This window comes from Primulina huaijiensis, chromosome 6, assembly GCF_012295235.1.
Source record: "Primulina huaijiensis isolate GDHJ02 chromosome 6, ASM1229523v2, whole genome shotgun sequence".
NCBI lineage: Eukaryota > Viridiplantae > Streptophyta > Magnoliopsida > Lamiales > Gesneriaceae > Primulina > Primulina huaijiensis.
The window spans coordinates 20612322-20640233 of NC_133311.1; the positions used below are offsets into that span (position 1 = coordinate 20612322).

At 34.7% G+C, this 27912-nt stretch overlaps 3 protein-coding genes and 1 non-coding gene across 8 annotated transcripts; 2 read left to right on the plus strand and 2 right to left on the minus strand.

Annotated features, from left to right (window-relative positions):
* Nucleotides 1–1126: 1126 nt before the first annotated feature.
* Nucleotides 1127–6001, minus strand: LOC140978149 (polyadenylate-binding protein RBP45-like). 2 transcript variants are annotated; one of them, XM_073442973.1, is made up of 7 exons: nt 5560–6001; nt 4218–4683; nt 2570–2625; nt 2351–2481; nt 2162–2258; nt 1916–2077; nt 1127–1489 (listed from the first exon to the last, which is right to left on the minus strand). In XM_073442973.1, exons 1-6 carry the CDS (start codon nt 5881–5883, stop codon nt 1925–1927), a joined length of 1227 nt encoding a protein of 408 aa, XP_073299074.1. In that variant the 5' UTR covers nt 5884–6001; the 3' UTR covers nt 1127–1489; nt 1916–1924. The 2 variants fall into 2 exon arrangements, with proteins under 2 accessions (XP_073299074.1, XP_073299072.1); XM_073442971.1 differs by having other exon boundaries at nt 1127–1496.
* Nucleotides 6002–7725: 1724 nt separating this feature from the next.
* Nucleotides 7726–10840, plus strand: LOC140978151 (pentatricopeptide repeat-containing protein At1g11630, mitochondrial-like). 4 transcript variants are annotated; one of them, XM_073442976.1, is made up of 3 exons: nt 7726–7842; nt 7940–9140; nt 9780–10840. In XM_073442976.1, the coding sequence occupies exon 2, from the start codon at nt 7956–7958 to the stop codon at nt 9126–9128; it is 1173 nt and encodes a 390-aa protein (XP_073299077.1). In that variant the 5' UTR covers nt 7726–7842; nt 7940–7955; the 3' UTR covers nt 9129–9140; nt 9780–10840. The 4 variants fall into 4 exon arrangements, 3 of the variants coding, with proteins under 3 accessions (XP_073299077.1, XP_073299075.1, XP_073299076.1); XR_012175524.1 differs by having other exon boundaries at nt 7732–9140; nt 9780–10332; nt 10513–10840; XM_073442974.1 differs by having other exon boundaries at nt 7732–9140.
* Nucleotides 7727–7798, plus strand: TRNAW-CCA (transfer RNA tryptophan (anticodon CCA)). Its single transcript has one exon. It is a non-coding gene; the product is annotated as a tRNA-Trp (tRNA).
* Nucleotides 10841–13697: 2857 nt separating the features above from the next.
* On the minus strand, nt 13698–21528 carry LOC140978152 (phospholipase A I-like). The gene is made up of 18 exons (XM_073442977.1): nt 20533–21528; nt 19933–20080; nt 19729–19807; nt 19464–19617; nt 19158–19367; nt 18835–19080; nt 18588–18750; nt 18242–18502; nt 18014–18135; nt 17566–17727; nt 17266–17458; nt 17036–17172; nt 16406–16544; nt 15998–16189; nt 15404–15881; nt 15094–15310; nt 14928–15017; nt 13698–14388 (listed from the first exon to the last, which is right to left on the minus strand). Exons 1-18 carry the CDS (start codon nt 21208–21210, stop codon nt 13945–13947), a joined length of 4113 nt encoding a protein of 1370 aa, XP_073299078.1. The 5' UTR covers nt 21211–21528; the 3' UTR covers nt 13698–13944.
* Nucleotides 21529–27912: the final 6384 nt, after the last annotated feature.

Consider the following 27912-nt stretch of genomic DNA (forward strand, 5'->3'; position numbering starts at 1 on the left):
AAAAAACAATACTCTTAGCATAAAAAATAATACTTTTTCATGGAAATCCAAATAAGAGACCCGTCTCACAAATACGACCTGTGAGACGGGTCTCTTATTTGGGTTTTCCATGAAAAAGTATTACTTTTTATGCTAAGAGTATTACTTTTTATTGTGAATATGGGTAGGATTGACCCGTCTCACAGATTAAGATCCGTGAGACGGTCTCACATGAGACTCACTCTTATTATATTGTTTCAATGTTTGTCATACATATTTATATGAGAGATAGATATTTTGTGAGACGCTCTCACGAATTTTTATCTTTGAGACGCGTCAACCGTAACGATATTCACAATAAAAAGTAATAATCTTAGCATAAAAAGTAATACTTTTTCATGGATGATCCAAATAAGAGACTCGTCCACAAAATACGACCGTGAGACCGTCTCACACAAATTTTTGCCTTCTATCGAAACAGATTCCTTCATTAACTCAGAATTAATTAACACGTATATCAAATTATAGTTGATTTTTTAACTATATTATTGGAATGTGACTGACAATGTTACGAGAAATGTCCAATTAATTTTCCCCCCATAACGTAGTCGAATTTTCAGTATCAAAGCTAGAAATTTATTAATCGAATAAATGTACAAGTATGAATACTTTTCAATTAAAAATAAGATAACCTTAAAAAATAATTTATAAAATTCAACATTAAAGTTAACTTTCAGTATCACCTTCAACTGGTACTACTATGCTTTACATGACAAGTAAGCTGGTATTACATTGAAAAGTTAAGCTTGAATTGTTTTACCACAGAACAAATTTCTTAAATATTTTATCTAGAATGAAAATATATAAACAACTTTGAGTAAAAAAAAGAAGAATCGCTCATAGGGACGTCTAGAAGATGAAACTAATTATAAAGATAACGATCCTATTTATTTGACTCCGCGCATTTTTGGGCCAGGTGGGTCAACCTACGCCTCGCAAATCCACGCAGACCTACATGGTCGAAAAAACATGCTATATGTGCAAAAATTGTGTCATTAGCTTAACTTTGGCAAGAATAAGAAGCATATTAACAGCAATACGGCCGGTACATCCCAATTCAAGATTTGTCAATCACCTAGATTTTGGCTTCACTGAAGAATTGGCTCAATTTAACCATAGAAATAGAGGTTACCAAAATACCGTTTCAACTACAATAAGATAGTAAAGATGGAATTCAGAATCACATCGAAACAATGGCAAGGACAAAGGACCAAACAGATATAAGAACATCGCAACAAGAGACAATCTTTTTTCTCAGTTTCTAATGACGATGAAAGACTTCAACGCATCATAAATCTAGTTCAAAACAGAAGTACAGGAGGAACTAAAACGCCTATGAACCTAATAATAGTTTAAAGACCCTGCAACAGCATCATTTCACTGAAAGAGTAAACAGCTCCATCTTAATATCAGCAGCCTCGTTAAGGAGCTCTCAGTTCCCGTTCAATGCCTGTAGTCAGTAGATAATGAAAAACTATGGTTTGATTGTGTTCCAACAAGATACACTTCCAAACCATGAAAAACCAGAGAGGCCGTACATAGCTTTCGTTCAGTGCAAAGGATATTGGGTTGCATTTTGTCCAAAAACCAGTCTTGATGCCATGAGTAAATAAAGTTTTTACTCTAAATAAATTTTAAACTGAAGACTAAACAAGCAAGCATAAAAACAGAGATTGGAGAAAAGTTTGGCGACACAAGCAAAAATGTTATGCAACTGATGATGCACACTAAACAAGAAAATACAAGAAAAATTAACTGCATTGCAAAATGCAAGATTGATTAAAAATATCACAATTGAAAAACAGAACAGAAAGTGGGGATAAAAATGAAGAAATCACAGACTTTCCATTTAGTTATAGAACTCATCCGCATATACCTACTGAGGCTACTGCTGCTGTTGGGTAGGGGCTGTATAGTTACCATATCCAGGGTAGCCTGAATAGTACATATTTGTATCCTGCGGAGCTGGAGCATATCCATAGGTTTCGTATCCAGGGGTATATCCATAATATCCACCGTTCAACTGGTTGGCATCAACCTGACGATGGAAGAATCAAATAGATGAATACCATGAATAAGCAAGGATTGAAAATTGAAAAGTTACATAATGGGTAAAGTTAACCTGTTTGTTTGAAGGACTGCGGCCCCATGAGAGTCGAATGGTCTGTCCTCCCAGCTGTGTTCCACTTAGAATCCGTATAGCTTCTTCAGCACAGCTTCTAAACATCAGTATAAGATTAAAAAAATCTTGATGTCATATTTCTAGATATAAATCAAAGGGAGAAAAAAACTGCAGGTACAATCAATTTACCTATCAGCAAATTGAACAAACCCACATCGTTTTCCTACAGGAATTTTTACATGAATTAATTGTCCATATTGTCCAAAAACCTGCCTCAAGTGGTCATCTGTGACATTAGGATCCAAATTCCCAACAAAGATCTGATGTGGAAAAACAAAACTTAAACTGTGAACAAATGGTTTTCTAAAAATCTATCATGTATGAATAGTTGTCAATAAATTTACTGACAGTAGTGTTAGTAGGATCATCCTCACTAGCCGTTCCTTGTGAAGCCTGATATGAGGCTGTAATCATGAGAGAATGTAGGTGAGGGAAAGCCACGGGAAGGGGAAGGGGAATGGTGGAGAAGTAAAACAAATTTGATGCTAGATTTCAGCTTTTAAGAAAAAACTGCAGGTCACCAAATGGACGTTGCATGCACTTTCATGATTCAAAACCTTGGATACAAACTAATATAAAACTATAGGCACTTCAGAATATTGTCAGCACAAACTAGAAAAACAAGCAGAGAATTTCAAACAGAATGTTAACAATATGAGGGATAAATGACAAATAGAAGGCTAAAAAAATGTTACGGAACATTAAAAAAATAAAAACACCATGTTACAAGGGAAACAATCATTGACAAGACGGGAATTGGTCATTCAGTCAACTTACCAAGCACAAGTGCTGAAGACCATCGTGCGACAATATGACAAGCAATGGCAAAATAAGAGAACCCAGTCACTTTCAGGATTGCAATCAGATTTTCTATTTCAATATGACCCAGAACCATGATTTGCAACGTCTTACACATTACACATCTTCAACAGGAAAATTCCAGATTGGTACAGTAGTTGTGCATCACATGCAAACAAACCACAGTCAAACCTTTCTAGAATTTGCAAGCAAACCAGCACCAATGTCAAAATAAGAAATAGTATCTCAAAACTGTTTTTTTAACTAAATTTACCTATAAACAATTGATTCACACGGGAAAATGTTAACCACCCTCCAAATGTTTGAAAACTCAAAAGGAGAAACACCGAACAGTACACGATAACTAAACCAAATAGAGAACCACTTACTGAATTGTAAGCATTGGGTACACAGAGAACTAAAAAACTCCATGACGTAAGCAAATTCACTGACCTTCAATCATTTGCCCACTCTTCATGGTCAGCCTTTTCTAAGAGAAGTAACTCCAGCCTCAATTCAATAAGGAATAAAGGTGGGAACAAAAAAAATCTAATAGTTACTAATAATTACTAATGGCACGAAGGAAAGTGGTACATGGATATCTTGAGTTATTGTAGCAGCTGATTTTAAAAATTGAAAAATTGAAGGGCTTCAAGTGTTAAGAGTAACTTGATTTGTATGAGAGCTTGGATAATAAAAGGACTGACGGGAAATAAAGTAAAATCGCTGTATAATTGAAACCTTAAAAAGCCAAAGTAAGTGAACATTATAATAAAACTGACCTACAAAAAACCAGGCACTAAAAAGGTTATCATTTCAGCTGATATTGTCTCCAGGCCCCTATATGATAGAGCCTCCTGACACCCTGCTTTGAGACAATGGGAGTTTTTCATAAGTTTATGCAAGTTTTTAGCATTTTTGAACCTAAAATTTTGAAAGTACTGGAAGGAAATGACATTATCCGCGCTTATCTTCAAGAATTCAAACTCAAAGAAAGCAACTTAAAGCACTGCTCAACAAAGACACATCATTTTGGAGAATTCCAAAACTAAAATCCACCAATTCATTGAAACTGCCAAAATTCAGAGATCAAATCAAATGAAAGAGACAATTAATATCAAACTCAAAAATTTCAAGTGAATCCAATGATCCAGTAGCCAACCCAAATTAAAGTCAATGATAGAAACACGGTGCACACCTTTAGTCTGGACACCCACTTTTTGTTTGTTGGCAGCTGGACCAATTCGCATGGGTCTTGTGGAACAAAACCTTCCATTCATTTCAGTCATAGCATGAATTTGTTCACTTTCATCATTAAATCTCACAAATCCATAACCCTTTGTACGTCCTGTAGTCCTATCTGTGACAATCTTTGCACCCTTAACTGATGGATAATTGGCCCTAAAAGTTTCTTGAAGCATGAAATCAGTAACATCAGCCGCCAAGTCTCCAACAAAAATGGTATATTCAGGAGAGTCATCATGCTTTTCACCCGCACCCATAGAGGCCCAGTTCAGCCTAAATGTTTGCTCAACATTTGGGATTAGGGTTCCATTATACATCTGAAGGTTTCTCTCTGCAGCAGAGTGACTAACAAATTCAATAAAGCCATAACCTTCTGATTGTCCAGTTTGCTTGTTACGAATGACTTTGACAGAGGCTACCTAAAGAATGAAAGTATACACGAGGTTCACATAAAATGAACAAAATAAAAAGGAACATAAAGTTTAACCAGCCTCAACAAACAAAATCATAAATATACGTTGAGAAATCACTACTTGTTCGTAGTTGTCAAAAGCCCAAGGCGCGCCTTGGGTGCTCAAGTGCCCTTGGGCTTTAAGTGCAAAGAATAAAGCGAAGTGCACACTTTCCTTCTGTAAAACACAATAAACAAAATATTCTAAAAAATAAAAGAAATTCAACTTATTGAAAAATATATGAAACATAAGATATCAAATATAGAAATCATCATAATCTTCATCTTTTAAATATCAAATTTTAAAATGTGAGAGCAAAGGACGCTGTGACACAAGGGCAGAGGCGATGGGGGGAAGGCAATGCATTGTTGGGGTTTTCTGTGCTCTTTTTATGGTAAAAATAAACAAAAGACAAATTGCACTTTGTAAGGCAATTTCACCTGTCATTTTTAAAAAAAAAAAAAAAAAACTCTGTTTTTCTCCACAGTGCGGAGCGCACCGAAGTGCAAAAAACTTTGCATTCAACCACACAATACTAACATAAGGATACTTTAACAAAAGAACCACAGAACAATTAAAAGATAAATAAAATTCAAACAGAAACTTTATTACTTAATGCAGCTGATGCATCCTAAAATTAAATCTTTCTCACTAAATAAATTTTCAGACATTCATTACCCAGAGCATAAATCGAGCATGCCACACAGCACACAAGATAAGAAAAAATATCTAATTCTTCGAAAATATCTTACAAATGCACAAATTTTGATGTTTACAATTAACGAGTGAATCTATAAACAAACGATTCTTATAAGGGTGTTTTGTGTGAAAAGGGGGATATACCTCGCCAGTGGATGCGAAACAGCTATATATGAATTGTTCATCCATCCAGTACTGCAGATCTCCAATCCAGAGGCTACGTATTCCATCGTCGGCTATAGGTTGAGAAGCTGGCGCAGTGGCATATTGCTGTGGGATTTGAGGTGGCGCGGTGGCCTGTGGAGGCTGCTGTTGATAGTAGTATGCCGAGGCAGGTGGCTGTTGGGGCGGGGGAACCTGGTACTGTGGTTGTTGAGGCGGTTGAGTCATCCACGGCTGTGGTGGCTGCTGCTGGTATTGTGGTGGAACCATGGACGGCGGGACCATTGTGTTTCCTGGTTGCATCATCGTTGCAGACGTGTGTGTTCGAGAGAAAAGAGGATGGGAGCGAAACCCTAATTGGATCTGCGGATAAGGGGCCGGTGGGGAGAGAACCCTAGTAGAATGTCGAGGCTTCTTGGCAATTCCTCGACCACAGACACGTATATATATTTACCTACATTTATTTATTTTTTATTGTATTTTACATCATCACTGACATAAATATTCTACTTCAAAATTTATTTTTTTTTATTTATTAAATTAAATAAGTTCCCAAGAATAATAAAAATGACACATCTTTTTTAAAAGTTTAAAACTTCATTAAAAAAAATTGATTCTCTTCTTCCATTTAAATTTATTGACCACACCTTTTATGTTATTTCGAAAGAATATAAAAATCGAGGTTATTTTAAAAAATATATATATTTGAGAATATTGTTTTAACGTAGATTGAACACACATATTTTCTTTAACGTGTAAAAAATTATGTTATTAGATGTGAGTAATTTTGAACTTATTTTTATAACAAATTCGAGCTTTTGATTTCTCAAGTCGTGCATATCATAGAAGAATATTGTAAACAACTTGAAATTTTGTGGACGTAGATACAATCTTTTTATTCTTGATAAATATCGTAAACTTTGATAGTTTGTCGTATATTTTTCATTCTATATGTTTTGGTCTGAAATATCCAATTTCGCTGATATTAATCAAATGGTACATGTTTCAATGCAAATTATATTTTTTTCTTTAACAGATACATACTATTAATCAACACAAATAAGATAAATTATTAAAACATCATGCTATTCAATCACAGAAGGGCTATGCAAAGCTGTCATGCTTCTTTCTTTCTTTTTCTCCAAATTTGGTAAAACCATTGCCATTGATTTGTATCTGATCTCTGCCCTCATCATAGTTTGAACAAATTAATCCCACTCCACGAGACAAATTTAATTCACAAGCTAAATGTGCAGTGACTAGAATGATGTAGGAAAATGGGGTTACCAACATGACAATTACAAGTATAATAGCTGAATAGCTCTAACAAATGTTTACATGAATGCCGCCAATTATATGCGAACCAAAAAGAAATCAATCAAATAACCATTTTGTTTTTGTAGTTGGAAATAGAAGCAAACGTGAGTTTCATACAACACAAGCAATCCCACGATGAGAACAGAACCTAGACTTTTCCAGGCTCATATTTCATTTCTGATCAACTCCATTAACTTTCAAAGAACCAGGGCACAAGCATGCATGGGCACTTCCCGAGTGAAAACGTCAACTGACAGATCTATAGATGGCGCTGAACTATTTTGGGGACTAGCAAATGGGGTGGGTGATATGGGGCTGATATTTGTTTTGGGGGTACGTAGCTTTCGCAAGATGTACAAAACGAGAGCTGAAGGAAGAATCTCAACCAGCTGCAATTTAAAGAATTATATGAGTGAGCAATAAGACATAATGCTATGCACATATGAAGTACATTTCATCCTTGGATAGTAATAATAATAACAACAAAAAGTACAAGATTATAAAATATACTTCGCATATTCAATATCAAATACGATGCTTGGATTTTTTGAAGAAATGGATTAAAAAAAAGTCATCCGTTGGTTCATATTGTATTTATTTCTCTTAAACCAAATAAATTCAATTTCAATTTTAAAAAGGGATTGATTTCTATATAATGTGTTGAAAGTAATAATCTCAAAAACGGTTTTTATCATGATAGCTAATGAAGAAGATAGTTGAATATAATAAATTTTCTTACTTTTTAAATTTATTCTGGTTCGTTACAAGAAACCAAAATTATTTCATACTCTTAAGTACATCTATATATAATATGTATGTTGTGTCAACGAAGGGATCCGTGGCGCAATGGTAGCGCGTCTGACTCCAGATCAGAAGGTTGCGTGTTCGATTCACGTCGGGTTCAATCCCCAAAGCCCCGGCCGGATTTTCGATTTTTCCGACGATTTTGTGGGTTTTGCATTATTATTATTTCCATTCTGATTACGTGCAGTGCAACGTCTTCTTCATCCATTTTTTCCCTTTTTTTTTAAATGGCATTTCGCAGAAAGTTCCGATCGTTGATGATTCAAGGGCACCGTCAACTATCTACCTCCATCCTGAACCCGGATTCTAAATCCTCGCTTACCAGTAAAGAGAAATCCCGAACTGCGCTGGCCTTTCTCCGGTTCGAGAAAAACCCAGAACGCATCCTTGAGATATGCCGGGAAGCTGACCTCACACCTGAGTCACCACTAGACCGGATTGCCTACTCCAAGGCAATCTCCAAGCTCAAAGAATCCCATTGTTACGATGGTATTAGGAGCTTCATCAGAGAATCTGTGGCGCGATCTGAATCAAGAACTGAGCGATGTATTTCCCGTTTTATCGTTCTTTATGGACAGGCGGGTCTTGTCAAAGACGCTATTCAGCTGTTCGCTGAAATGCCTGAGATGGGAATTGTTAGGAATGTGAAGACGCTCAACTCGTTGTTGTTTTCGTGTATTTTGGCGGAGGATTATGGAGAAATGAAGAGGTTGTTCGAGGAGTTTCCTAGTAAATATGGTTTAGTACCAAATTTGGATACTTATAACACTGTTTTGAAGGGGTTTTGCGACTCAGGGAGCACGAATTTATCACATCGGATATTGGCCGAGATGGAGAAGAAAGGGATAAAGCCTAATGGGAAGACGTTTGCCACTGTTCTTACAGGATTTTATACTGAAGAAAAGTTCCATGATGTCGGGAAGATCATGGAGTTAATGAGAAGTTATGGCATTTCACCAGGGATTGGTATTTACAATGTTAGGATTCAGGGTTTATGTAAGCTGAAGAGGTCCAATGAGGCAAAGGCTTTATTGGATGGGATTTTGTGCAGGGGTATGACGCCGAACTCTGCAACATTTGGCCATTTGATTTATGGGTTTTGCAGGGAAGGCAAATTAGACGTTGCTAAAAATTTGTTCAAGGAGATGATTGATATGGGTCTGAAGCCAGAAGCTGAATGTTACTTTACACTTATCTATTATTTGTGTCGAGGATTAGATTTTGAAGTTGCCTCGAACATCTGTGAGGAGGCTATGGGAAATGGCTGGGTGCCAAATTTTACGACCATGAAGTCTCTTGTTGATGGATTGGCAAGCATTGGGAAGACTGCTGAGGCGAAGAAAATTATTAGACTAGTGAAGAAGAAGTTCTTGAGGAATGCTGATAAATGGAAAGAGATTGAAGAAGGATTGCCTAAGTTAGAGCCCTGAGGTTCGGACGATGTGAGTTTTCATCATCTTATACCATATACGTCAATCAGGATAACAATATATAGGTCCATCTGTATGATCGTAGCCCTGAGGAAATATTGTCGCTACTTGCTAGTGTGATATTATTCTTTGCGCATATTTGTCAGACTTTCACTATATGTTTGAACTTTGAAGCATTCTATGGTTAAATGTTGTGTAGTTTGTTTTGTGTATGATTTTACTTCTCCAATGAAGAACAGAAATGCTACCAAAAATTTCAATCCTGATCCGCTAGAGGGATTTTGGAGTGTATACCAAAAATCAACTATATGCCACTCCTTGTCAAATTCTTTTTAGCCTTGTGCATCATGCCAAAGAATGCCTATTTCCTGGCTCTATTATATTTTTTTAGCTGTCTCTATTTAAGCTGTTTCTAGGAGCCATGTATTTTCCTGAATCTTGTTTATCTCATGTGTTGCTGCTTGGATGGGAGCCAAATGAAACTGGTTCATGAGTGATGCATCCTAGAAATTTAGGAATATCATCTTATGCATGATCTTTATTCTTCCTCCCAGGAGAAGATCGCAGGCAGTGATGCCATGGTAAAAGTGAAATGGGATCTTTTTGTCTTTATTATTTTGTGGTGACCGTAAATTATTTTTACACTTTCAGATTTACCTCCAAAGAAAAAGCCTCTAGATTGGTATGTTAGGATGCAGATTGCTTAAAGGGCAGCACAAGGACTCTAATACTTGCATGGTATTGCGGACTGTGCAATTGTATATGGAGACTTTATTTATTACTTGGTGAAAGATTCAATGCTAAACCATTTCCATAACTTGTTACCCGATTTGGAAGATGTAGCTGTTTTGGTCAGCTATCATCTCCAAAAACGTAAACCATCAGATCAAGTGTTGCATTTCTTTGCAAAATCAGGAGTAGAAATTTCATCTGCAAGCTCTTGCAGTTGCATCAGCAGTCCTCCGACTGGAAGCCAGAATGCCACCATTGCGGCTTAAATGTGTAGACAGTTGTTTCACATCTGCCACAGCTTGTTCTGGGTAAAGAAAGAAAAGCTTAAAGATGTGTAGACAGTTGTTTCTCATCTGCCGCAGCTTGTTGTGGGTAAAGAAAGAAAAGCTTAAAGATGTGACAGAACTATGTGCATTGCTTTATGCAATCTGGAAAAGAATATTACATTACCAAACACAAATGATCTCCAAAGGTATCTTACTCTCCTATAGTTGTATGTGTGCAAACATATACATATTCCATTAACATACAGCTTACAAATGCAAACCACGCAATTAATTGATTTCAAAAGAAACACATTTAGGCAACGACATTCATGCTCAGACTTTGATTACTATGGCATCGTCTTTGAGATTATGATAACTGAATCCAGGAATTCCATTCAGTACCTGCAAGTCCAAGTTTGCAACTTCCACCATAGAACAAATACCAGGTTGAATCCCACTGCTCCTTCTCTTCTTTTTCCAAGAACCAGTTAAGAACCTGAAACCAGGCCAAGAATTGCATTTTCTCGAAGCCGTTTCTTTATTGTTTCTCTCGGATTGTTTGCGGCTCTCAACGCCCTCCAATTCCAACCCTTTGAAGTACTCGATCTCCTTTTTCAGAAGTGATCCCATGGTGCCGCATGTGCCAATCGCCAATGGAACCTTTCCTGCCATTTCTTCATACAATATTCTTGCTGTGCGGTTGGTTTGCTTTATGTATCAAAAGAAGGGGTGATTTTATGTCTAACCGTCTCTGCTTATTGATTTGAATACGATACTTTGAATTTGGAGCACCATCTTATTTAACATATTAATCATACGCATAGTGTAGCAATTATGAAGCAAGATGGTACCCCTACTCGTCTCGAAACAGTGAAAGTCATGTAATTGCATTTAAAGTAAGTTATTAAAATATTATAATAACGAATTTAGTTTTCAAGTGTTAATTATATCCAAACTCGAATCAATTTGCTGTAATAATTTCAATTGTTTAATTAAAGTGAAGAGCATGATCGAGGTCTTGCATGATTTCAATTGTTTGACAAGAACCAACTCATCATTCATGTCTCCAAGCCAATAGACTCGTAAACAAACTTTCAAATAACTAAATCATTGCGACTCGTTTCCTTTTTCTCTCTCTCTTTTAGCTTTTCTTTTTGTTGTATGAGTTTTTAATATGAAAAATTCTGGGTCATCATGTGCATCAATCTAAATGCACATCTAGTATGATTTTTTTAATATTATTATTGTTGGAGGCAATTGTGAAAAGAGAAAAGGAAAACGCTTACATAAATGAGAAAGGTATAATTAATATTAAAAAAAAAAAAAGTTGGTTATAAGTAATGAATAGAGATAAAGTATATGTTTATAATTTGTAGGATTATTTTTGTTCACGTTTAATATTGAAAAGAAAATTTGTAAATGTAGGTTAGTTTATTTAATTAAAAAAAGTATTGGATTTCTTGATATTTATAGCATCATTGAAGCTCCTTTAATTGTTTAGGTTGGGGTAAGGTAATTAAGAAGTGCTTTATGATAATTTCGTTCTTTTTAAATTTTCGAAATAATTATGAACTGAAATCTCAAAGTCAAAATGTTTGAGTTAAGGCCCTTTAACCACATAATAATGATGTTTAAAGCCGTCTGTTGACCAAATGCAAGCGACATTAAGTTCCAAAGCAGTCTTTGATGTCTCCATCTTTCTTTTCAGGAACAAAATAGAGTTTTAATTCTTCCATGGAAGTCACGTGAACATCCTTTCACTTGTATTAGAAATTATTAAATTTAATGATTAAACTTGAACCAAGTTAAGCATGTTTGACGGGCCGGTTCAACCCGGAAACAACTCGTTAAGCCTTTTTTTACCGGATTGAACCGGTTTTTGTAAATAAAAAAAACTTTTGAAATTGAATCATGATTTGAACTAGAACTTGTTCGAATTTTTGTTTTTTATAAAAGAATTTAGTCGTTGGGCCAAATTCTTTTTTCAATATGATTTCAATTTGGAGGCCAAATTGAAAATTTTTTCTGTAACGTCTTAAATGTGTTATTATTTTTTTAAACATTTTCACACAAAAATCTCATTATTCAAATTCTAGATTTCTAAACATTTAATCTTATACTTGCTATTATTTTCCAATGCATTTGTTATTTGTTATTATTTATTATACTAATTCACTAAATTTAATTTCAACGAAGTCATCTTTTAATTGTAATGGATTTTGGTGAAGATTTTGTTTACATTCTCGAATGTGATGAAAGTCAAACACGGCCACGAGGGGAAGAGGCTATGGAACTTCCCAATGAAGATGGTGAGAATTTCGGACATTGTCGTCCACCAAGGAAGCAACACGGTGGCGAGCCGAGCAAAGCGAAATAAAGTTTAGGATCACTTAGACATTGAAAAAACAAGTAGGAACGCCTCTTTTGTTATGTGTAGAATTTGGAAAATTAGATATTCTTATAAGACGGGTGGTGGTGTCATAATCAAGTCAATAACAAATTAATCATTTAATTGCTATAAAAGTTTCACAATCATAAAAGAAATTTTTCGAAAAATCATTGTTAAATTTGTTATGAAATGTTATCAACCATTTTTAATAACTGAACAATAAGGTTTTATTGAATTTACCAGTGCTGTTTAACATAGTTTTCACAATATTTTTAAGAATATACTTAAGAAATACAAAGAGTTATTAAGTTTGCATCTTTCGAGTATTACTCGTATTAGTTCAATGTTCAAACATTGCTTCTGAATCAACAATTTCAACATGAGGCAGAATCATTGGCAAACAAAGAACTAATTTAAAGTCGAAAATGTTTAGTATGCTAAAATGTCTACAAGATTGATTTGTGGAAAAAATAATAATAATAAGATCACCAGAACGATAGCCAAATTTGTAAGCTCAAATTCCAAGGAAGATTCGGAGAATTCCAAATGTAATTTAGCAAATCACGAAGAATTTTAAAATTTTAATGTACACATCAAAGTTTAATTTATATTTATCATTTTGTGTGATGTATTTTCTCAACTCAAATATTTAATAAAAATAAAGTTTTTTCTACCATTTATTATTCCCATTATTGTTATTTTTTTAAAAAAACCACATAACCGTTTGAACCGAACTGATACAGAACCGGTCCATCAAATACCGGTTTGGATAGTTGATCGGAACCGGACTGAAGCCAGATTCGAGGAACCAATAACCATGCCTAAACCGAGTTTTATAAATTAGCTCTAATAAAAGCCAAACTCAAATCCATATACTCCCTATGTCCATATATTTAGTTTTCTTAGAAGATATTGTATAACATATTTGAGACGAATGAAAAAAAAAATAGTGACCTTCATATTTGGGACGAAGCAAATATCTACATTTGAGTTTACTCGATATCGACTATAAAAACAATGAGTGATTTACTTTGATTAATTTATTTGCAACTTCTCACCCAAGTACTAAGAAAACCCAAAACTTTGAATTTGGACACTTCAAACACACGACGGTATCCAACTCCACAGTAATGATTTGAGGAACTTGCACACACTGGACACTTATTTAGTTCAATGTATGTAGATATGACAAATGATGCTCTGATATAACTTTATTAGATACCAGAAAATGGCAAAGCCCAATAAATATTTGATTTTCCTGTTATCTTCTGATACAATATAAATTACATGAATTCATTTTGTTCTAATCTTTTCCTTTTCTTATTCGTTTTTCCTTTTCCCCGCTTGACTATACATTTACTCAACTCTTTCTCTAAAATGGTGTAAATACTTAGACCTTCCCTGAAATCATCTGCAGTTACCTCAAAAGCTATGGCATGCTGGGGATATGGCACGTATATCTCAGGCTTCGATGAGAAGCAAGAGCATTTTTCAGCGCTACATCCAAACTTCCACCCCGTTGTAACAGTGAATCATACAATTCACAAACAAACTGAGATAATTCTTTCTCATCATCATCCAAAAAACGCAACGACTGCTCTCCATTTTTCTCAGGTTCGCTATCCTCCCAATCACTAGCTGGACTGGGTGGTTCAGAATCTTCGTCTGCTTCCTCCTCTCCAATCTCAAACTTCCCGCTTTCAAATGTACTAAACTCGCCTGATCCATGGAATGATAATAAAGGCGTTTCTTCAGGCTCTGATGAAGGGCATATAACAGCTTTAGCACCAGAATCTAGAAATGCTTTGGTTAAAGCCCGGATAGGCCCATATATTCCTGTGAAGATTATAATCCTGTCCCTCCAAGCTCCAATCTGCAAAGTTCATCAGAACGTAGACAGATATGTTCTAGTGACAGATCAACCCAAATTTTCTGAACAGTTTCCAAAACGATTAGGTCGAGTAGAAAAGTTCACCATGGAAAAGATAATTGTTCGAAGATTGTAATACTTTTATATTAAAAAACAATGTGATAATAAAAAATTTAAAAAAAGATTGTGATTCGAAAAGAGAGAATCCAGATTCGAACATGCTTGCCTATCTTTAATGTCTAAGAAACTCTGTTTTCCTCGTGAGCTACCAAATTACATTAACAGGACCGTTACCCATAAGTTTTATCAATGAAGAAACCCAAGGAGCAAATTTCCTTTGCATAAAATTCTATGTTTTGGAGTTGATGGAAGGAGATCCAGGGTATCAGCTAAACGGCACACAGATGATTAATAACAGTAAAATTGGATTGGCAGTAATACTTCCTGGATTCATCGCACTTTCAAATCAATGGTAAAAAAGCAGTATCTTTGGTAATGATGGAACAAATAAAAAGCAACTAACACATTGTCCATGGGCATACCATATAACGGACATCTTCAGGGGTCAAGTGAACCAGAGGTACTGTTCTACGGAACATATAAGCAGCAATTTCACGATCGTCTTCCATGACCTTCAGAGGAAACAATATAAGTTCAATATTCCTTCAATAACTGCCCCCGAATGCGACCTAATATTAAACGCCGCACCTGTGTTTGACGTCCAATATACCTGTGGACCACACCACCAATATGGAAGTATGGTCTGCATGACACGAGATCGGCAACAGTTGAAAGGTTAGTAATGACTGATGCATGATTCCTCCTTCGGCCCTTCAACAATGATAACATGCTATATTTAACATTCTGCAGAAATTTATCCGCTAACTCTCCAGGTTCGGCAACCACAAATACATCATTCTGCCAACTACACCAAAATGGAAAAGTTTTAGAGAATAGAAGTTACAATAACAAAATCTTAGAAAACTGAAAGATAAGTAAATGCTCAGAAAAACAAGACCTTAATATGGAGCCACATGTGTCATTTTGCAGTGCCAAATGAAGTATTCCAACCTGGGGAGAGTTCTGTATTTTCTCGTGCAAAGATATCACCGGAACAGAAAGCTGCCGGCGTTTTGGAGGAGAGTCGGGGGGTGGTGAACCGGTTGTTTTTGCAGAATGAAATCCATCCAAACTTAATGGCGGTACAAGGTCAATTCTACCGATGCGTGGGGGGCCAATTTCAGGGCTATAAAGTAGAGGACTTGATGGAAAGCTTCCGGTAAACAAAGGTGATGTAAATGGTGTTGGAAATGCGGATCCTGGAGCCATCTTAGTGGTTCCCACATTAGAAAGAGATAACTTTATCCCATTACTCGTACAAAATGTCTCAAGTGCTCGGGTATGGTGAAAAACTCGTCCAGAATCTGGACTGTTGGAAGCCTTTATAAGAAGAACACCACGTCTCCAACCCAAAAGTGGGCTATTCACATTGGACACTGTCCATTAACAGATGCTAAGCTCAAATATGAAAAAGGACAGAAAAGGCTACAGAAAGAATAAAAAAGGAGTATGGATAAAAAAAAAGAATACAAAAGGAGACGTTATTTAATACCCCTTATATTGAAGAGTTTTTGAGACTTCAAGCTGTCCGAAAATTTCTCATCGTGTGAACTCTCGATTAATCTTTCAGCTAGATTTTTGAAAGCAATGGAATTATTCTGAATGTACTCTTCAGTTGCACCTTCTAATTTTAACCAGTTAGATGGATCAGTTTCATCCAGCTCCATATCACAACGTTCGTCAACTGCCCATGTAATTAGACCTTTTAAGAATATATAGATGTCTTAACAGTTTCAGTTTGATTTCACACAACAAATGAATTATGTGAAAACCAACAATATTTCGAAAATGAATTCAATTTCATGTGTAACGTGCAAGCCCATGTACACCATAAACGAGAGATAAAAACTGCATTTTGCATATTGATAAGATGCACGGCAAATTATCTACATATAACAACCTGGATTAAATCGAAAATACTGCACATCAGGAAGCATGGGAAGCAATGTACTCAACGCTTCTTCCACACGATCAACAGAACAAGCACTCTCAATCAATACTTGTCCAGTGTCCAAATAACGCCAGCCACCCTTGCGAACCTGACAAATCAAATGAAGAAACAAATAACATATAATAATTAAAATATTTATAATATAATCAAATAATGAGGTTAAAAGAATTTAAATAGAAGTTGTTTTGCCGTGTTAACATGCTAAGAATAAAATAAAGGTCCAATAACAAGAAATTAACTATCAAGGGACAAAGGGAAATGGTAACTCAAGAAATATTCACACAATCACCTAACTTGTAACGGAAATTTCCAAAAAAAAAAATTAAGTGGGAAAAAGTCATAGTAGAATCTCGGATTTTTCATAATCTTTTTCCAAGTTTCAGAGGAATTTCTAGATTGTTCCAAAAAACATTTCACTTAAGTGAAAGGATTAGACTAAATTCAAAAGAAATTCTTCACACTTTTATTCAAGACTAGGCTTAAGGCAGCCGGCTATTAGGCGTCACCTCAGGTTCGGCTAATATGTCCAAATTATGTACAACCCATAAAAACAGGAGAACAATGCCAAGAAATTTATACCTTTGTTGGAACGGATCCACAACCAATGGAGACTAAGCAATGTATTTTAGCATCAGGCCATAATAGTTGTGCTTCTCGTATGGCAAAAATAGTAGGATTGTTAGCCACTATGGCACCATCTTGCCAACGATATACACCTGTGCATGAAATGTTCAGAAAAAGAAGGCAAAGATTTCTCCTGATAACCTCTGTAATGGTGAAAAGAAATTCAGGGACACAAGAAAAGTTACCATCAGAGAAATCATCTAGATAATATGGTGCTGCAGATGATGCTCTTATAGCTTGCCAGATGTGATGCTTACAACTTCCAATAAAAGCATGGCGCTTGTATCCAACTTGAGCTCCAGTAGTAGCAGCTCCTTGCCCACCAGTAGTCAAGTTTTCAGTAAATGCAGACGAAATTTCAGGCGTTCCAGGAGGATACTGATATTCATGAGAGCAAAAAATTACGCAAACAGCAACCGAAAAAAAACCTTCAAGTTTGCAATGATGCAAACATTAAAAACAAGATATAAACTTTTACGTCAGACCTGATAATTTCGAAATATATATGGCTGAGCTGGTGCAACACTGACAAGGGTTGATACAACAAAAACTTTCGGGATTCTCTTAACTGCAGATTCAATTAAGAGATCTCCTTCTTCATCAGCACAAATCTCCTTCAATAGCTTCTCAAACTGATCTGCACTGTGCTGAAAATGAATTCGTTCTCAATTTTCAAAAAGAATGATGAATTTCCAGAACATTTTCACATAATTTGTAGGAAATCAAAGTGAAATAGAAAGGCAGAACGATAGAAGTTATGTTACTGGTGAAGAAAATGGGAAATGCGAGGAAATGGTGAGAGATGGGCAACTATTAACAGATCAAAATACATTTGCTCGGAAGCATGCATTTTTATATCATAAAATGGCCACACAAGCAAATTGAAGATAGAAACAATGAAATAAAACCAAAAAGGCTAGAAGGAGAACATACTTTAGATCCATGTACAACAACACGAAAACTCTGTGATGAGCTCTTGTAGATTTGATCTAACTTTTCTCTCCATGTTGCTGCTTCATTGTCCTTCGGAACAGGTTCAGCAAAAACAAGTTTCCCTGGGAAAATCAAAACAAAACGTAAGTAGACTATAAGCACAGAAAATCAAATAACAAATTTGGGTGAAACCATGAGCACGAGTCTCCTAATAAAGCAGAACATTACCAAGTTCTTTGTAAATTTCTTCACACTTTTCCAAGGACATCAATTTAATTCCAAGAGCTACGGCAAGCATACCACCGGTAGATGTTCCACAAATAAGGTCAAACAGTTCGTGAATTTGTTTCCCGGTACCCTTCTCAATTTCTCTCAAAATCTTGACAGTTGCCAGTCCTTTCATGCCGCCACCATCCATTGCAAGTATGCGTAATCCTCTTTTAGGAACTTGTCGTCCTTTAGTAGCACGGCGCAGAATCTCATTCTCCCCTATGATGGCATAATGTATCCGCTTCAAGATTATGCATGCAACAAGTAGGTAATCATAGGAAATATATCTTAGAAAAAAACCCACCAAATATAGCCAGAACACGTGCTGCAGCTTTACGCACTCGAGGCTCAGAAGCAGCTGTCAGTCGCAAAAGAAGTTCCCGCAGACTTTCTGAAGTGACTAGGGTTCGACGGTTTTCCAAACAGAAAGCTAAATTTCCAAGGGCAAATAGAGCTAATATTTGTACCTAAGACCAAAAAACATTCATTTTGAGCATATATGAAGGGGAAAAACAATGGAAAATTTTGAGTCATGAGTAAGGTGAACTTGCCTCTGGGTTTTTATGGCCACATAATAACTTAATTGATTTCAATACATCTTTAGTCAACATTTTCTGAGCAACGATATCAGAAGTAAATGCCAACTTGACCACAACTTGCAAAACGGAGATTACTTCTTGGGCCCCTGCAGATTTTAACACTCTTTCAATAGGTTGCATAATGTCAGATTTGATCAATTGCATTGCCACCTGAACATCTGATGCAAGAGATGAGAGAGCAAAGCAAGCTTGCTCAACCTGATACAACCCACAATGAATGTGAAAAAAATATCAAGAAATAAACAAAGAGTTAACTGTGATAAACTGTAGCATACCACGTGCTGGTTATCACTGCTTATCATACTTATAAGCTGCCGCACTGCATTCTCATCTTTTCCAACAACTACACGGTTTCCATCATCTTGCATTATCTTTGCAAGAGCAGATGCCAGTAGAGGGTGATGACAAGAAGAAAAACGGAATATGAGAGAGAAGAATGCACTCAGCTTATGTCGGGATGCAACAAAATAAGAACTATTCTCCATCTGCGATCAAACCAGAAAAGCGAGCGATCTAAGTTGAAAAGACAAAATCTAGATTACAACTTAATCAAACAACCAAAAGACTACATCACTACACACCTCAATCTGTACACTGACTGATCTTAAATTATCATCAGCCACAATTCTTATGTTTGCAAGAGACAAGTGCCGGAGTTCTTGCAATGGTAAAATATCAGGAAGAAATTCAAGGGGATTCCCAAAAAGCCTCAAAACGCGTAACTCTGCCATAGCCCTGTCAAAAGCTGGAGACAACCATTAAGATTTGAAAACATTTCTGCGGACATAACCAGAGCACAACGATAGAGATCAGCAAATTGAAAACTATAGACAGCAATTCAATGACCTGAAGTCAAGAAGGGGCCTGACCAGCTTGTTGTGTTCCAGTGACAATTCAACAAGACCAGCACACTGTCTTAATTCCACTGCTTATAGTTGCCAAACATAGACATAACAGGTAATAGCAAAATTAGATAGATTATCATATGGTGCAAGATGTCTTTGCAATTAATACAGAAAATAAAACCACGACAAAGCATAAAAATCCTACCAGGTATGGAGACAAGCATGTTGTAGTCTATGGCAAGAACTTTCAACTGTTTCAGCTCACCAAGCTCAGGTGGCAAAGTAGAGAGCCTGTTATTATCAAGGTACAATTTCTCAAGAAGTGGCAGGCGAGTTATCTCCACTGGCAGTGACTGAGGAAACACAAACATGAGCATAAATAAAGGTCCTTTTGATACTAATGTTTAGTTTTGATGCAAGAGAAACAGACTCCCCTAAGAACACGTAGCTGTATATGTAGCATTTCAAGATTAGAGTTGGAGCTACATTAAGAGATACAAACCTAGCAGATGTCTAATTGGAATTTATTGGCATATACATGAATCAACCAGTACAGTCCATCAAAAAGGAATCTTTTGCAGACCACAACCTCTCATATAGAGAATATAAGTAATGCAGACCATCAAACTTGAATCTCAACATCATAGAACATACTCAAACTCTCTTAATTTGATCTACTCTATGACACTCAACTGCTGATTCATTACTACAAAAGAAAACATATGTCAGCATGAGCTTGAAAAACAATGTAATTTTTGCTTACAGAAAATGGTCCAACATGATTTTGGTAATAGAAATTACTCACATTTAATCCAAGACCGCAGAGGCTAACCACAGCAACATTTCGCCAATGTTTCAGGCAGCTTGACCCGATAACCACTCCATCAGCAACACCATTGGCGAAATTGGACTTCATCAACTTCAGCAAAACCCCTATTCCACCATCATTCTGCTGCCCAGAAACCCCCGCCCTCCAAAGTATAATACCCTTCAGTGGCTCCCTTTTCTTGACAACCCTCATCTCCACTCCTATACCCTCTCCCTCCCTAACGGAAGTTTCCAAATTTCCACCACCATTGCTTCCCAAATCATCCCCTCCATTCTCTAAACTGTCCGCCTCATTCTTAGTCACCGGAACTCCCCCCTTCTCCCTCAACTCAATTTCCACGGAGTCTTGGGGTGAGGGCAGAGCTACCATGACCTGTGACTGGAGTTTCAACGCGACTTGATCCTCATCATCCCCCGCGTTCCAATCGAGGTCAATCCTAAACCCCAGTTTCTCTTGATCGTTATCGAGTTTGGCGGCTATGGCTACAGCGTCCTGTACCGACGACGTCGGGGAGGACCCAGAGAACGGAGAAGCGGAAGATGATGACCGAGAAGACGTCGGGGTAACGTCATCAAGCGAATCCGCATCTGCGCCATAACTCAACGTCAAGTGGAAGACTTCCGATGGGCGCTTCCAACCCAGTCCCCACGACATCGATCCCAGATCAGATTAGGGTTTATTAATCTCCTTTTTTTCTCTATTTTCTTGAACTTCTTTGACTGATACAGCATTGAACGATTAGATTGAAATCAAGAATGCGATTCAAATGACTCTGCATTCAAGAATCAAAATGATAATGAAAAAATAAAGATCTTGGTTTCAATATGAATCAAAATTCCAGATTTTTTGTGGATTCGATTGAACCGTAACCGAATGTTATTAATTAATTGATAATAAAGGAAGTAATTACGCATAGTGTGGAATGTGGAATGTGGACTGCTGCCATCTTCGTTGGGTGTAATGCATTTGTTGCGTAGGATTTGGCGGTTTTGGAATCCTTAATCTTATAAACTCGTTTCTACGTCGTGACGGAGACCTGACGGCTAATACGACGTCGTATAACAATTTCAAAGTGAATTGCAATCAAGGGTTTTGTTTTATAGATAATACACATTCAGTAAAACAAAATTAGCATTAGAATTCGAAATGGTTAGAAACTGAATGAAATAATATATACGATAAAAAAATTTGCAATACTTCTTAATAAAATATAAACACAAAAACTGTTCAGATATCGTCTCCAGAGTCAATTTGTGATACACATCTCTCATCCGATTCGATTCATGAAAAATATTACATTTTATGCTAAAAATATTATTTTTTCATTTTAAATATTGATTAGATTGATTCGTCTCATTAAAATAAATTCATAAGATCATCCACAAGAGACTTACTCAAATAGAAAAGAGTTTTTTTTTTACAAAAAAATTATCCAGATGATCAACAAATAAGAAATTTATATCAACTAATTTTTTTAAAAAATTCGACTTAGTTACGATATTATAAAAATTAAATATGATATGAGATTTAATAAGACGATTTTATTTATATAATTATAAAATATAATATTTAAGTATATTTTACAAAATTAAATATGTACTGGAGTTAAACACTAGAAATAACAGATAATTGAGAAAAAAATTCACTCAAGATTATTACTGTTTAACTTTCTTGCTTTATCAATACATAGACTTCTTGTTTTATTAATAATATAAATAATAATATAGATAAAAAATTATAAAATTATTTGATCTAAACCAATCACATTTATTATGGCAACAACTATGTACATATTTAATTTTATATATTTGGTTATATTCAAAAAATTTTTGTTTCGCAAATAATCTCGCTAAAATATGTTGAAGAATGTGAAGTATTTTTGATTTTATTTCAAAAGTATGGAGTAGTTATTTTGCGGGGTTTTTTTTTTTTTACCTCGGTCAACTCTTTTTTTAAGAAAATTACTCATTTTCTTAAAAAAAGAGTTGATCGAGGTTATTTAACCATTTTTTTCATATTTTGATATAGATATATATTGAATGATATGGAGATATATTAAAATATTGTATATCGGTTGAAAATATAATGGAATCATTCAATAATTTTGGGTGGAATTTAGAAGTTGAACGTATAAAAATGAACCAAGACTTTTCATCAAAGACCAATTATACCATTATTATTTCATTAACGACAGTCTTCGTTTACTTTCTAAATAATATATGTATACATATATAATAATAGCCTAAATATGCCATTAGCTTCATAAATGTTGCCATAAAAATATCACAAACATGGCAAATATTGAAGAAAATATGCTCAATATTTAAATTACATATAAATTGTCCAAAGATTTTTTAAGGAGAAATAAGTTTTTTTGTCCAACAAATTGTCACTTTTTTTTAGTTCACAAATTATCTAATGTTTTGTTTTGGTATAATAACTTTTGAAAGTATACTATTTTGGTACGTCAAACGCCGAGATGTTCAATTTTAGCCAGAAAAACATTGATTAGATTGTTGTTAAAGTTGACGTAATTAATAAACTTGAAAAAAAAAAACTTAAAATCTATGTCGTATATCAAAAAAAAATCCTTATCGTATTATTTTAAAAATATTTTTAATACCACAAAATCTAAGTGACAAAATGCAAGAGAGATCTTTTCATCTCACGTGACAAGAAAAATGAAATCTGAACATCAGAAAAGTTGAAGCCCTAAAACACTTCAACCGATGAGATAGAGAAAAAATATTGAAGTCTTATAGCCCCTTTTCGTCGAAAAATTAAAATAAAAATGGACAAAATTCCACACCAGAGATGGAAGTCTTGACATTTTCGATGGAGGTGGTGATTTCTGACTTGCGTTCTTCTTCGCTCTTCACGGTTAAATGGTCTTGGACTCGGGGGGATTTGGTGGGAAAATACATATAACTTTGCCTTTTGTTTTTTTGTTTTTACTTGGATTTTATTAAGGGTGGTAAGATAAGACCACACTTGTCCACCTAATCCGGTTTGATCATAAAAAATCATGTTTGGAGGATGAGTTTTAGAGTTTGAGTCAAATCGAGTTGAACTCGAGGGGTCGATCGGGTTGAGTCGAGTTAGTCTGATTCGAATTTGGGTTGAGATTTTTCGTGTTGGTTCGAGTTGAACAATTTTTTAATATTATCACGTATCGACCCCTATACGAACCCATCGACCAACTAAAATTGACTCCATTAGCTTTTATGGTATTAAATATATTATGAATATAAAATATAATGATTTTTTTTTTGGAAATACGACATGAATTATAAGTTGTTTTCACGTAGATTGATTTATTGTTCACATAAACTTTAGTGACCGTCTATACGAAGTTTTTCGGTGAAAATTGAACATTCAGATGGATAATGAACCAAAATAACTGACTTTTTAGAAATTATTGTGTCAATCATAGTCGGACCTATTATGAGGCCAACCAATTGGTTGCCTCAGGGCCTGGTTAAGGGCCCCAAATTTATATATATATTGTTTTCTAACTCGCTCTAAATCTCAACTCTAATTCTTGTCTTCATTCAACAAATAAAATTTACGGTCCCCTAATTCTCTTAAGCCTGAAGATATGTAATTTTCTTCATAAATTATACTTTATTTCCATTCCAAATCTTCTTTATAGATATATATTTATATTTGTAGATTAATCTACCAAAAGATTTTCAATGAAAATGAAATTTACTTGTGATATAGGCACTGTAATGTTCTTAGAGATCATGTTAATTAAATATATAACTAAAGCACACATCGCATGATTTAAATTCTTTAATTAGTTATAATGAATTATGAGTTTTATATAAATTTTATGTGCGACTTGTGTAATTAATCAGTGAATAGTCTAAGGAAATAAAATAAATTGTAAATAGAGCTTGAATGTGTGGACCGTTGAAAGATGAAATTCGTTATTTTTTGGATTTTGTAGTTTGTTATTTCGACTCAAGGAATTCTTTGATTTTGTAGTTTCTACAATTATAGAGACTAAAAGTGTACGAATGTTTTAGTTAGATGCTTGTTAATTTGATTTATATTATTTTAGAAATTAAAACTTGCAAGTGATTGGTGATTTGGTTCAGAAAATACTTGTCTTTAATTTATGCAAATTACAAAACTATAATTTTTTATTCCATGTGATACTATTTGTTTTGATTTTATATGTTAATTGAGAATGATTGATTTTGTTTTAGGTTTTTAAAAAATATTAATACATAATTTAATTTGTTGTTGATTGAAAATTTTGATAATTATTCATTTTTAATCACTTGTAGATACAAAAAAAAATTTTAAAATGCCTCCTAAATATCGATCTGGAGCTCAAAAAAGAAAAATGAAACAAAGAGAAATGTTATTGATTCAAAGTCAAGTCGGAGATATTAATAAATATTTTGGTAGAATTAGCACAACAGAAATAGAGGAATTAGTGAATAATTTGTTGATTGAAGAACAAAAAAATCACAATGAATATGAAGAAGTGGCTGAGGCTAGAAATTTGAATAAATCGACTGAAGAATTCAATTTGGGTGATTTATATGACAATGAAGAAGTCAATTTGGGTGAATCGAACGAAAACTTAGAAGACGACTCTCAACATGAAGATTCTAGAACAAAGAGTGATGCCGAGACCTTGACACTATATGATCTTGAGAGTTTTGAGTTCTTGCCTGGAATGATAATCTGGTATAACTTGTTACATGCAATAAATGTTGTGAGTAAGTTTATTCAATTTGAAAAAATGGATATTGATATTGCAATCAATCTTTTACAATTATTTGTTCGATTTTCTTGACGAGTTTAGAGAACAGTAGTTTGCTAGTGCCATGGATGAAGCTACACAAATGAAAAGTAAAATGGGGATCGAACCTAAATTTAGTGAAAAAACACGTAATTTGAAGAAAAACAATTTGATGAAAATGATAGTGATAATGTGACACAATCGGGTGAAGAGGCTTTTAGAGTTGAATATTTTCTGTTTATAATTGATCAACATCGATCTTCTCTTAAAGTTCGGTTTGAACAATTTAAACAATGTCAAAGTTTTTTGGGTTTTTATTGAGTTTGAACAAGTTAAAAGAGTGAGCCTTTAAATAGCTTGATGAAGTCTTGTATGTAGCTTCAACAATTTCTGAGTCACAAGGAACATTCAGACATTAATGGCGATGGGTTGTGTTCGGAGATGATGGTCATGAGATGTTATATAACAAATGAAAAAAGTGCAATTGATATGATGCAGTGTTTGACGAAACTGCATGATTTATTTTCAAATACTTATATTGCTTATAAGATTTTGTTAACCTTACCAGTAACAGTTATATCGGCAGAAAGAAGCTTCTCGAAGTTGAAGTTAATCAAGATTTATCTTCGATCAACAATGTCGCAAGATAGACTAAATGAGCTAGCTATGTTGTCGATTGAGAAAGAAATGGTTCGACAATCGGATTATACAGATTTGATAAATATTTTCGCCTCTAAAACAGCTAAACGAGTAGTATTTATGTAGTTATTTTAAATATTTGTTGAGCTGTTATTGATGTAACATATTGGGTTTGATATATTTATGTATTTATTAGTATATTTGTTATTTGCAAATTGAATTTTATATTTATTACTGCAACAAGAAAGCCCGCTTTTCAATCTTCGTTTCAGGCCTCATTCAACACAGGTCTACTCTGGCGCCAATATATAAAAAAAATTAAAAGTGTCTATACCAAAAGCAAAAGGGACAAATTTTTTTTTTTTTTTAATAAAAAACGTCTTTTCTCATTTTTGAAAAAAAAAAAACTAGTTGAAATTATGTTAATATATTTTTTTGTATCGTTTTTAATGATATAGATATCAATAAAATACAGTGATCAATGCATTCACGATCTCTAATAATAGAAGCTAAATTATTTGCTAATCTTTTTACCACATTTAGTAGATATATTTAACATGTAGTGACATATCATTTATGCTCATTGAGATTTAACTAAAAGTTGAAGAAACATAATTATATTTAATAATTTTGTACCAAATTTAATATAATTTGAATCCATTTTTATTATAGCCATATAAGCTGACAAAAATTAAGCCAACGATTTACGACTTAATCTAATTCCGAAGTCATAAAATTTGAGTTAAATCTCGAATTTAAAATTTAATTATAACAAACTCCTCAAATACTCAAACAAAGAAATAAGACCCACACAATACATGTGTTTATTTTATTTTAGAGTAGGTCTCTTGTGAGACGGTCTCACGAATCTTTATCTGTGAGACAGGTCAACCTTACCGATATTCACAATAAAAAGTAATACTCTTAGTATAAAAAATAATATTTTTTCATAGATGACCCAAATAAGATATTCGACCCACGAAATTGATTCGTGAGATCGTCTCACAAGAGTTTTTGTGTTTATTTTATTGTGTTCGAGATGGTATTTCATTTAAAATAATATTCATTTAATAACTTATAAAACAAGTGTTTTGGAACAAAAGTAAATTAAAAAATTATTAAAATCATATTTTAAAAAATAAATTCGTAGTATTGTAATCTACGCTTTTCTTATAATCCAACAAGCAAGCTCAGAGCGGCCACAACCTGCTGCTCTCTCCTCTTCTCTGCAACACTCCTCCCGTTGTTCAAGGCTGCGTCTCTCTCTTTCATTCTCCGTAAGTGTCTTCCCTTTCCCTCTCTTTCTATCCCACCCCTCGATTTGCTTGTACATATTTAAAACTATGGCGATTTGCGGACATGGATTCATCTTTGCTGTTATCAAGGTCATAGGTTAAAGTGTTTGATTTTAATTCTCGATTTTAGGCTACCCGGTTGGTTTGGAATAAGGGTTGGGTATCGTTTTTCTTTTGTTCTTGATTCCATATCATAAAATTAAACGATGAAAAGATCGGCTATCTGAAGCTATGCTTGTAGTTCCAAGATTTTTAATTTATGATATAACTTTGTCCTGGATTTAGATTATTGTCATTAAAAAAGGAAGAAGAATATCTCGTGCCGTCAATACTCGACGATCCTAGCACGGCCTGAGGATGTGTATTTCGTTTTTGGGCTTGAATATCAGGATTATGTTCTCAAGATTCTCATTTGAGGGCTTTGACTTGATTCATATCTTTGTTGGTTACCAGTTACTTGCTGTTTTTGAAATTGCTACATCACGTCCATGCCGAGCCTTGAAAATGTGATTTTTGTATCAGATCCGTGGCATTAGATTTTTACATCGTGGATCTGACTATTGTTTTGTTGAATATGTGCAGTGACAGGGTCTTACTTCTCTTTGCGCGTGTCCCGTTCTCTTCTCCAAACTGTAATCGTGTTATTAACTTCATATATTACAC

What these genes read in the sequence shown, in the direction of transcription:
- LOC140978149 (XM_073442973.1), bottom strand. Translation starts at nt 5,883, where the DNA reads ATGATGCAACCAGGAAACACAATGGTCCCGCCGTCCATGGTTCCACCA. An exon ending in GTTTCGCATCCACTGGCGAG is followed by an intron (nt 4,684 to 5,559) that starts GTATATCCCCCT and finishes TTCATTCTTTAG; the next exon opens with GTAGCCTCTGTCAAAGTCAT. An exon ending in GCAGTCCTTCAAACAAACAG is followed by an intron (nt 2,078 to 2,161) that starts GTTAACTTTACC and finishes TTCCATCGTCAG; the next exon opens with GTTGATGCCAACCAGTTGAA.
- LOC140978151 (XM_073442974.1), top strand. Translation starts at nt 7,926, where the DNA reads ATGGCATTTCGCAGAAAGTTCCGATCGTTGATGATTCAAGGGCACCGT.
- LOC140978152 (XM_073442977.1), bottom strand. Translation starts at nt 21,210, where the DNA reads ATGTCGTGGGGACTGGGTTGGAAGCGCCCATCGGAAGTCTTCCACTTG. An exon ending in CATGCTTGTCTCCATACCTG is followed by an intron (nt 19,808 to 19,932) that starts GTAGGATTTTTA and finishes AACTATAAGCAG; the next exon opens with TGGAATTAAGACAGTGTGCT. An exon ending in AGAAATTTACAAAGAACTTG is followed by an intron (nt 18,136 to 18,241) that starts GTAATGTTCTGC and finishes TGATTTTCCCAG; the next exon opens with GGAAACTTGTTTTTGCTGAA.